Genomic DNA, 11,702 nt, shown 5'->3' with positions numbered 1-11,702 from the left:
TATAGTTTTTTTTTTTTTCACATTTGGGAGACAAACAAACAAGAGAGTTGGGTCATTCCCTCCAACATGTGCCTCTTTACAAGCATCATAAAAAGAATCGGTGTCTTGTGAGGCGCCATGATGTTAGATCGCAGGGCAGGTTGGCGCTCCAGTTAAGATGGTACTGCCACGGATAATTGTCTTCTGTGCAAATTAGATTACTTACTTAATTGCTGAACCCAAAGGGGGTTATCACAACCCTGACAGCAACTGCATCCTCTGGAGAAGCCGACGGGCAGAATGTATCCTCTTCAGGGCTCTGAGAGTCACAGACATTTCCCAGCCAAGATGTAAACCCAGTCCAGAGCAATGAACACCACACAGGAAGCTATCAATATCTATTTCAGAAACATCTTCAGCCCTTCATACCCACTCTCCACCATTAGCTCAGCCAAGACAGGCGATGCTTGACTTTCTTGGGATGTTTCTTAGATGGATAAGTGGCCAATAAGTCTGCGAATGGGTGAATCGATTGCTACCCATTGAACCAACCAGATCAAAATGTCTCTACCCAAGCAATCAGGAAGCATGTTCTTTATATAGAATATAGATTCTGTTTTCCTACTTAAGAAGTTTGAAGCAAGAGCCTTCTTATTCTCGTCTACTTCTATGAAGCCAGAAACAAGAATCTATGACAAGAGAGGAATGTGTGTGCCTTGCTTTAATGGTTCTGCCATGAGACCTCTGTCTGCGCAAAGAAAACCTGCATCCAGGCAAGAGTTTGGTCCAATGAGCTCTGACATCCCTGTGACAGAGAGGACACCCTTGGGTGGTCAAAGTCTCCAAAGGGGGGTGGGAGGGGAGGACCTCCATAGGAAGAGTGCCTGCCTGGGGCAGGATTAGTGAAAAGAGAGAGACAGGGGATGCAGGACTGACAACAGGGTAAGCTTTTATTAAGGAGAGAAGCCTGCAAAGGGGGAGTGTAGTGTAGGAGGCTGGGGTGCTTACAGGGCAGAGGAAGGGAAGGGGTCCCACCCTTCACCCTATGGAAGCTCCCTAAACCCATCCATGATTTTCCTAAGCTGTGGAACTCCAAAGCTCAGAGTTCCTTTACCATCCAATGAATGGAAAGTCATGGGAAGCCCAGAAAGCATCCAGGCCTGGTCCCACAGAGGATGGGGAACTGGCTGGTGTCCATTTACCTCTTCCATGTATATGGGGTTTTTTTTTAATGATTTATTTATTTTTATTTCGTGTGCATTGGTGTTTTGCCTGTGTGAATGTCCACGTGAGGGTGTCAGATCCTTTGGAACTGGAGTTACAGACAGTTGTGAATCACTATGTGGGTGCTGGGAATTGAACCTGGGTCCTCTGGTTAAGGGTAGAGAGAAGAGAAAACTACAGGGTTTCAGGTTTTGTTTTGTTTTTTAAGCATTCAACAAATTATTTCACCTTCAGTGATCTTGGAAGAGCCCTAACTCCCCAAACTGTTGATGAGCATAAAGTTGAGGAAATAAAATAATCAATGCTTTAGCTATTGAAAGCGGAATATAGACAAGATAACGCACTCAAATGGATCTGATAACTGCAGATCCAAAGTGCAGATCTTTTTGTTTAAGTTCACCCCAGCATGTGAATGTCCGACATCCTAGCTATCTCTCCAATGCTGGTGAACGCCATCTTTTACAAGAGAACAAAGGTCTTGATCGAAAGCCTATGTTCACCCTTTCTTGTCCCGAAATGTAGTCCTAAACAATATAAATCCACTAACCCATCTTTGAGGTTAATGATCTACTAATGCAGCCTGATACATAGGGGACCTGGGTGAGGTGAGGCCACGGTGGGGTTACAAAAGTTTGGAGACAAAGAGAAGTGCGTTGGAGGGCAGGTGAGAATTGCTGGCATTTGGGGGCTACAGACAATGTTCCTTACTTGTGACCCTGAAGAGCTGGGGAGGGGCAGGAGGGAATCCTTGTGCCAGGAATGTTTGGACTTGGCTGGAGTGAAGGGTTAGGACAAACCTACCTTTCCTGAGGCTTTTCAAAGTCTAGACTTCCTTTTCTATCCACTCAGGAGGAAGAATAGCCACAGGTGCAGGAGCCAAAGATAAGCATCGTCTTCTTTAAGGGCTGAACTTGAAACTGGTGTGGCTGTGAATAATTCAGGCGGAGATGCAGTGACAATAGGCAGCAATGGTGCTGAGGGCGTCTCGGGGACAACTCAGGGGGTCTGGGCACAGGACATTTGAGCTCAAATGCTGAAGACTCTGTCCATGTCACCCATTTACTATCTGATGGTGTCATCTGCCTGTTAAGCAGTTAAATGGTTTATGCCCTGTGGGACAGCTACCCTGCGACTTGTCTCAAGCAGGTGTCTGAGGGGGTAAAAAAAAAAGTCTTCAGGTAAGATCTGAGTGGGATTGAAATACTAACCAACGTCCCAGTAAAGAAGGGATGTCCAGTCACTCTTCCCTTTCATCCCAGGTCTAGAAATGGGAGGGGGAAATGGGATGACAAAAGGAAACATGTAGACAGTCACCTCCCCCTCGCCACAAAACAAAAAACCCAAAGAACTAAATAGATACAACCTCAGCTGTGGCTCCTCAGCTGCACCCCAAAGCCAGGATGTTGACAAAGCAGGCCCCCAAACCGTCTACACAGGAACATGTTAACTTCTGTCCTGAGAGCCCCAGATCACCCCTTCTGTGTAGCAACGACTTTTTTACTCTGACTGGATTCTAGGGAAGCCTGAGTCTGGCTCAGCGGGTCTCCCAGGAAAAGTGTATACATGCCTTGGAATGTTTCAGTCTGGACAAAGCAACTTGGCCTTAGTGGACCAGAGAACTCTCTAATATTATCGTATGCCATAGCTAAGACTAAATTATAACCACATATGACATTATAAGCAGAACTGTTCCCAATTTTTCTAGGATTCCCTCTTTGCCCTCCCTACCTGAGGTAAAATGAAGGGGCTCTGGTAAGCATTGCTTGTTCCTTCGAGTGAAGGGGAACAAGGGGGAGACAGCTTAGAAGAGGTGGCTTCTGCCTATCAGGCCCACTCACAGGACATGCGCGGATCAGGTCTCACTAAGCAGTTTGGCAGAAGAGCAAGAAGTTTCCATCTCCTTTCTGACTCCCCGTGTCCCCGGTCTGCGCAGCTTCCTCCGAACTTCCCATGAAAACCCACTTTCCCTTGATCTTAGAAGCGCATAAAGCAGTCCCTGGCAACTCACCTCTTAAAGGGCATCGATCCATCCCGTCGAGTGTTGAGAGTTTACGCTACGATGACTCTGGACCTAAATAGGGCATGGGACTCAGGCTTCTTTATTCTCGTTGTGGTGTGTATGTGATGTATGGGTGTGCAGGCATGTGTGTGTAGAGAGGCGAGAGGTAGCTGCGTCCAGCTTTGACATGGGTCTGGGGATCCAAACTCAGGCCCTCGGGCTTCTGCAGCAAGCACTTTACTGACTGAGGCCTGAAAACTGTGACTGCAAAGAGTAGGCCATGACTGGGAAGGTTCTTCCTGGAGCAGTCAGTTGATGGAGCGCATGATGCAGACAGTGAAGACCTGGACTTCTTGCTTTTTCTCCCTGTGGTGCTGGAGATTGAAACTATGATCCTTGACACGCAAGGCTACCACTGAACATCCCTAGAGGTATACAGAAAGCTGTTTCTATAGACAAATATGTGTTCCAGACATCACCTTGTTGTTGATCTAACTGAAAGGCAGACCTGGAGGAAAAGACGTCTAGGGTGTTTTCATTCTCAGCTGCATCTAAAAATCCGCTCCCCAAACTACAGACAATTTATTCCAGGCACAAAAGCAGAAGAAAAAAATGGCATGGAGAAAAGATAGTCAGGAGCCAGAGGCTGTTACACCATCACAGGTGCGCATGTGCACTCAAAAGGGCAATTTCCCCTGCCCCAAGGCCCCCCTGCCCCCAGGAACTCACCTTCCTCCCTCCCTTCCTCCCTCCCTTCCTTCCTTCCTCCCTCCCTTCCTTCCTTCCTCCCTCCCTTCCTCCCTCCCTCCCTCCCTCCCTCCCTCCCTTCCTCCCTCCCTCCCTTCCTTCCTTCCTCCCTCCCTCCCTCCCTCCCTCCCTCCCTCCCTTCCTCCCTCCCTCCCTCCCTCCTTCCTTCCCTCCCTCCCTCCCTCCCTCCCTTCCTGTGGCTAATTTAGGAGGGTATTTTGGCAGGTTCAAAGTATCTCCCATCATTAAAGATTGTTCCCAAGTCTTAGCATGAAAGTGGATCAGAGAGGGCCCCACATAAGCTGCTAGATGCATTAACGTTCTCCATGTTAGATGCATTTCTACCTCACGTTAAGAGACACCGTGTCCTCATGTGTCTGGCTAAACTAGCGTGCTGACACGCAAGTTTAGCCAGAATGGCATCCACAAAGCTGAAGTGTTGGATGAGAACAATTGCACAGCATTTCCGACCCATCCAATCTCGTGTCATAATGACTTCATCTTCCAATGCTGGATATCACCATGATAGTGTCACCACTAACAAGTTAAAATAAGACAAGCGGGCTGGACTCCAGAGGAGCTCATCTTGCTTCTTTCTCCCACTGAATACACATGCAATGCCTACTACATGCTGACATGCAAACTCACATGCAATGCCTACTACATGCTGACATGCATACTTGAAACATCAAAGGGGTAAGGGGCAGGTCCTCTTTTCTTTTAAGTAAACAGAGTTCTGCCTACAAAAGAGTGGCATAGCAGAGGTCTCAGTAGCCTCAAAGAAAATTTGAAAAACTAGACAAACTACATGTCTAACCCCAAGCTACATAGTGAGTTCCAGACCAGCCTGAGCTGAATAGTGGGATCCTATCTCAAAAACCAAGTGGTCAGAACAGAAGCAGAAGTACTTTGAGGCCCCCTTGTTTTTGTTAGGATAAAACGTCGTTATAACCTGTTGGGGTCCGTGCAAGTACTTGACAGCGCTATTCAAAGATGGCACTGATAAAAATGAAGTGACTGTTCAAACAAGCCACGGGGCTTCCAAACCAGATCAGACTGGCTTTCAATATGCCTGGGTAGTTACAACACGCAAGAGCAATGCTGGGTTTGCCTTGTTCATCTCAGAACTAGTAAGTTCCCGCTTCTCATCTGGACTACAGATGCATTCACTAACTTGAGATAGGCTAGCTTGAAATAGGGGACTCGTGTGGATCTGGGAGTCACCTCCAAAGGCCGTGGTGGCCTTTGTTGTCACTAGTTCGTCCATCTAGGTATTTGCACAGAGCTAACCTGTCTTAATAGTTCCCTGGCTTGGGTTTTTAGATAGAACAAACTCCAGATGAATCTTTGGGTAACTTTACATTGCCTTTTTCCCCTCCCAAAAAAGAGCTAGATTCCAACTGAAATGTGTCATAATGCTCAAAGGAGAAAAGTCAGCCCCTTACGACAGTCAATGCTGACTCCCCAGGCATTGCAACCCTAGAACAGAAAGGCATGGTGCCGTCCTTCCCATTACAGTGCCAGTGTGGGGTGTGGGGTCCATTAGAGGTAAGATACCTACACTAAGTCCAAAGCATACAAGAGCTGTGCTAGGCTAGGCACTGTGGGTTGAGCTGTAAAGTGCTTGATCACCCATGATGGGAGAGGGTTCCACAAGCCACATAGACAAAGCAGATTGAAGAGTAGCAGTCCAGGGGCAGCTCTAATTAATTGACCTGGAAAATTGGGTCCGAATAAACACTCATCCTTTCCCAGAAGAGAATGTGACCACGTGTTTTCTATGGAAACTTCTTTGTATATATGTATAAACTAGGTATGGCCTTAAAGCTGCAGTTAAGGATCTGTCCGGCTCCCACCTTAAGCAGCGTGCTAAGCAACCGCTTCCTTAAAGTAATATTTTTACCTCTCATTGGACATTTGACCTTGAAGAAGCAATTCCCTCTGACCCCTTTTCTCTCTCTCTCTCTTTTTTTTTTTTTGCATGAAGTCATTGAAGTTATGACAGGGTTTGTTTTGTTATTTTTGCTTTGTTTTGATTTTGGCTTCTAAAAAAATCTATTTCTGCAGTTTGAAGATGGAATGTAAAATTTCTGTGCTGTATATAGAAATATATTTATTGAGCCATCCATAGACACATATCCATGCCAATTCTAACGGAAAAAAATTAAAGTTTTTCTGAAATTTTCTGTGGTTAACTCCTAATTGTTAGACTTCACCAATTTTGTAAGAACTTCTGAAATCCTACAGGTAACCCAGAGAAAAATCTGTGTAACCTGAGAAGCATTTAACCTGAAGAACTTCACATTGAAAGAGATTTCATTTATTCAGCCAAGAATATTTATTGGTAGGTACCACTGAAGGTTAACACAGGCGACTCACTCATAGACCCTGCCACAGGGGCTTACAGTCTATGGGACTGGTGAGAGAAAACACACGTGTGGGGGATACAAGGCCAAGGTTGTTTCAGAAAGACTCATCTAAAGATGATGCAAAGACCAGCAAGATCCTGGAGGTGGGAGGAGTGACCTGGGGAGTCTGCTGAGGTAGCATGATGGGATTTAACTGAACCTTGGGTGCAGGGAGGAAGGAAGGAAACTGACCACTCTCCTCTAGCAGGGTGGAGCTTGAGTTCTGAGCTTACAACAAATCAGTTGTTCTGCAGGGACTAGGAACAAGCAGGAAGTAAGTCTGAGACCGGGGACTTCCTCCTCACACATGCCCCACCTCCCAACCCCCAGCCTCCCAACAATTTCCTATACTGAAATTTCCGATCTGAAATTGATGGAAGGCTACCCCCAGTCACTGACTCAACCATCATGGGGACTTCAAAGTGTCAGGTCTCAATTCCTTAAGAAGCCACAACCTAACCCAGTGGTAATTCCAACTCCAGGCTGAACCATAAGAGGGGCAGAGTCCTCTAGGAAGACCCTGCTTATGACAATGGATGGGACAGAACCATAAAGGGACAAACAAAATGAAGGGGGATCAATCTGTTCACTTACAGTGCTCAACAGTGCAGGTCTAGACAAAAACCAGCGTGAGACAGAGGTGGGGCTGGAGCACACAGGCACACGTGCAGGGAGAAGTCACATGACGCTAAGGTCTCAGCATACCCAGGAGTGTCATGGGGACTCATCACACAAGTGCGAGTCAAATGGAAAGAAACAGTGGGTTCTTAATCCGCACATGACACATACACGTCCTGACAGCTGGGTGTATTTCCACCCAAAACGCTGCCCCTGGGGCAAAAACACCGAGGTTCAGAACACAGAATGCTAAAGGACCTCAGAGAAAGTGGCAGCCACGTTTTAGGTATTAAAGCATCACATTAGCAGCCAAGCGGTGTTGATGCAGGCCTTTAATCCCACTAGGCAGACAGGTGGACCTCTGAGTTTGAGGGCAGCCTTGTCTACAGCGTGCATTCCAGGATACACAGAGACACTGTCTCTGGAGAAATTGTTTGTTCTGTAAAGTGAGGACCTGAATTCAGTCTGTAGAACACACATGGTGTCACCATGTAGGTAGACGGGTGGGTCCCTGGAGTTCACTGACTTAATCACAGCTTAATCAGGGTAACAGGTGAGAAGCCTTATTTTAAAAAGACAAGGTAGAGCCTGGTGTGTTGGTGCACACCTTAAATACCAACTTTTGGCAGGCAGAGAGGAAGGCAAATTTCTGAGTTAATAGGAGGCTAAGCTATGTAGCAAGTTCCAGAACAGCTAGAAATGAATACACAATGAAACGTCACAAAAAAACAAAAACAAGCAAAAACATGGTGGACGGCTCCTGTGGAACGCCCAAGGCTTCCACACACAGACACACACAGAACCACCTGTTCCCTTCCTCACACCTCACAAGACCCAGCTTGTTGACACAGTAAATCCATCCCTAAAGGTGGGCAGGGAGCAGCTATGTAGAGGGCAACTGGTGAGCTAACTTTGCAGGGCGCTACTGTGTCCTGAATGGCACCCCAAGTGGTCTGAGAGGTGGAAATTCCACCCTAGACATCCAGCTCACAGGCACTCACAGGAACCGGGCTCCTGGCTCAATACTGTAGGTACTGCCCGAAGCCCCGCCTGCTCCTGAAAGCCCTGTTCGCTCAACTGCTTCCCACCATCTCTTCCCTTTATTACTGTGCCATAATCCAAGGCACACATGAAAGCTAAGTGGGCTCACTTGTTTTGCTGTAAACAAAAGTGGGCTTTGCTTTGTAATCAAGGCTGGTTTTGAATTCACAATCCTCACCTCAGTCTCCTGAGCACCAGGATTAAGCGTGTGCCACAGGCCCTGATTGCAACTCTCCAACTGTCACTGTCCCTGTTCCAAAGCAGCAGCTGAGACTGCAGAGCACAGGAGTGCCACCTCACAAGGAAAGCAAATGAAAGGTCTGGTCAAGGTCTGGTTACTTACTTCCAATAGGTCTGAACAGAGACTCATGCCTAAGAGTACCCTGCTGCTCTTCCAGGACTTTAAGTTCGATTCCCAGCTCCTATGTGGGAGGGCTCACTCACCTGTAACTCCAGCTCCAAGGGGCCATAGGTGTTCTGAGGCACCTGCACATGTGGCCAACATCCACATAGACATGTACACATACATAAAGTCTCACTTGGCTAAAATACCCATCACGGATCCTAGTTAAGCTCAATAACAAAGAACGACATCCTGAGTCTTCCCTGCAGATCAAATCTTGACATGAGAAGGCTGACATCAGCAGCCACTTCTGAAATAGCCTGTGCTTTCTGTAACCATGAGCACCTCTTAAGCTCCAAGGTTTAGGCTTCACGTGGTGTCATTGGCATCCAGATTCTCCAGTGCAAAACGGGCTGCCAAGCTGAGACCCATGCCCTTCCAAAGCACACTCTGATCCCCAGTGCCACTGCTGGGAAATAGGGTAGGGCTGAAGCAGTTCCCCAACCCCAGTCACAAGCAATAGGGGTACTGCTACATCCCTACACACCACACACACACACACACACACACACACACACACACGCGCGCGGTTGTACTGCTACACACTTATCTGAGGTAGAAGAGAATGGGCTTCTCATATCCCAACCCACCCACAGGTTGCTCTTTCTCAGATCAATCCAGATCACTCTGATACCCTTGGTCTCCAGAGAAATGAGGGATGCTGCCATGACACCTTACTCTGTACAGCAAATGTCAATCACCTAATCAGGTGACTAGGAAAAAACTTCTAAATGCATGTCTTAGTACTCAATTGTGAAAATCATTTTTAGATTTACCCAAGTTACTGAAACTTTTAAGAGACTATTATATGGGCCAGACTAGCCTTGAACCGGAGATCTGAGACTACACAGGCAAGCCTGTGCCATTGTGTGCCACTTGGGACTTTTCTTTGCTGCCCTTTTGCCTTGTTTCTTGAAAGTCACACTATGCAACCTTGGTGGAACTTGCTTCACAGACCATGCTTTTGCCTCCTGAGTGCTGGGGTTATCATCATGAGTCACCAAGCCTGGCTCAGTTGTCCTTGTAACCATACACTTTACTACAAAGTACATGCTGCACACATCTGCATCGTCACCACCTCAAATGAAGTGCTTAAACTGAACCCCCAGTCGTGGGATTTGGTTACCTCAGTTCACAACATGCTGTCAACATTTAGATCTGTGAGGTATTGAGACCAAACCTGACAACCTCACACCATTTTCATCCCAACTACCCTAACAAAACCAGCATACATATGTGACAGCTCTAAAGTCAGACGAGCTGGCTGAGCACTATGTGTAAGTATGAAGACCTGACTAATTCCCAGAAGCCACAGGGAAGACAGGCATGGCAGCACATGTCTGAAATCCTTGTGCCCTTACAGCAAGATGAGAGGCACAAACAGGAGCCCATAGAAGCTTGTGGCTCATGGGCCAATTTCAAACAGTGGAGTATAAGGCCTAGATCCCAAGTTGCCCTGACTTCCACAAGCATACTGTGGTGCACGCATGTATGAAGACTCCCACATACATATACATACACACATACATAGACATACACATATACATAGACATACACACAAACATTAGGAAAAGTTAGACACTCTGGTTGCCTTCAGACTAATGACTTGTCCATGGAGGCTTGTGCGGACAAAACCTTCACCCAATGTCACACACAGCACTCAACACACAACACTGGAAAGTGAGTTTTAGCAGTCTACATTGCCAGATGAAGTTTTCTTCCAGAAATATTTTAATAAAAATTGGCCTTTTTCCAAGAAACACCCACTGCATGTCCATCAGTAAAAGAGAACCGTAACAAAATAGAAAATTTACCATATGGCTATGATTTAAAGAAAAAAAATGCAGACCCTGGAGCACATTAGCCAAGTCCAATATTCAACCAAATCCTTCTTATGGCCCACCAGGAACCCAGACAGACAGCAGAGTAGAGTGTGGCGCACAGAGCCACTGAGGTCAGAGGCCTCACAGAAGCACCTTTCCTCAAAAGCATCCCAGTCTGAGGCGTGATTTAGGATAAGGCAGAACAATGTTAACACGACACATACACGTGATCAAAAAACTTGTGCAGTTCCCCCACATACTCTGAATCTGAAAACAACTCTGGAATCTTTATTACTTTCCTTTAAACAGTTGCCAGGGCCGGAGTCAACGATAAATAGAAGGCACAGTGTTGCTTGGTTTTGTCATCAGATTTGGGGTTTGTTTTCTCGTGGGAATTTTTTGTCCTTTTTTCTTTTTTCTTTTTTTTTCTTTTTTTTTTTTTACAAATACAAATAAAACATGAAAAACTCTACCTCAAAAAAATCTAACAGTTCAACAAAAGTCTTTAGCTGTGTTCTAGACATTGACAGGCTACATCACAATTTAAAAATCCAATGGTAAAAATGGAGGTTTAGAATTGTTTGGTAATCACATGTCAAAAGAACACCTTTTATTCAGTTAGCCACACCTGCAGGGACCCAGTGGCAGTTGCCAAAAGGCAATTTTTCCACACCAGAAAGGAGTTGTGACTTGATTTTTCCCGCTTCCAAAATGTTTATCAAATCCTGTGTCTCCCAACAAATGAAACATCCGTGGTCAGTGAAACCGAGACACTTCTGGGGAATGGCCGTGAGACTCCAGTCTGTGTATGCAGCGTGAGCAGGAAGGTCAGTCTTTCCTCTTCGTCTTTACAAATCTATTCCTCCTAAAGTATCATTCCGGAAAACTGGGAATGAAGGACTAAAAGGTCAAGGGAGGAAAGGGGTTTGGGGAGCACACACCATGAACACAAGCGAAATTAAAATTGTACAAACTCAAGCAGTTTATAATAGACTACTCCAAGACACCAAAGGCTGGTTGAAGGAATTCACCATTCTGCAGGAGCCGGGGCTGTGTGCTGTGTGGAGATCTGAGCCAAGCAATTCACTGCCTTGGAGTTGTAATCCCCCTGCCCACGCCAAAGCCTGGTTTCTGCACCATGCCTCCACGGGGAGGGCCTCTCATCCCACCACTCGGCCCACCACGGGGGCCTCCAGGTCCCCGAAGGCGGTTATCCCTGCGGTCGCCTTCCCTGGCAGCTCGAGTCTTCTTCTCTTCCACATTCAGGCGAACCGCACCTCGGAACATGATGGGCTGTGTGAGAACCAAGGGAAAGCAAACACTCAGATCAGCCCCTGACTGTGCCGGTCAAAAGTGAACAAAGCCACCCTACTGAGCAAGGCTTTCAACCAACTAGTCCGTTGTCACCAATGTGTTGAGCTCATAAAACATCTTTTGTGTTACTAGTGCCAAGAAGTAGA

The 11,702-nt window shown here is 46.6% G+C and overlaps 1 protein-coding gene across 2 annotated transcripts in view; it reads right to left on the bottom strand.

Moving 5' to 3' along the window:
* Positions 1-6,263: 6,263 nt before the first annotated feature.
* G3bp1 (G3BP stress granule assembly factor 1) overlaps positions 6,264-11,702 on the bottom strand; it is a 33,399-nt gene continuing 27,960 nt past the window's right edge. Inside the window, exon 12 of one of the 2 annotated variants that reach the window (NM_133565.1) lies at positions 6,264-11,535. In NM_133565.1, the coding sequence (NP_598249.1) occupies positions 11,326-11,535 (210 nt within the window). In that variant the 3' untranslated portion in view covers positions 6,264-11,325. The remainder of the gene's footprint in view (positions 11,536-11,702) is intronic. The other variant, XM_039085121.2, reaches the window with a different exon arrangement.

This window comes from Rattus norvegicus, chromosome 10 (assembly GCF_036323735.1).
Source record: "Rattus norvegicus strain BN/NHsdMcwi chromosome 10, GRCr8, whole genome shotgun sequence".
Lineage (NCBI taxonomy): Eukaryota > Metazoa > Chordata > Mammalia > Rodentia > Muridae > Rattus > Rattus norvegicus.
This window is presented reverse-complemented; position numbering and strand designations above follow the sequence as displayed.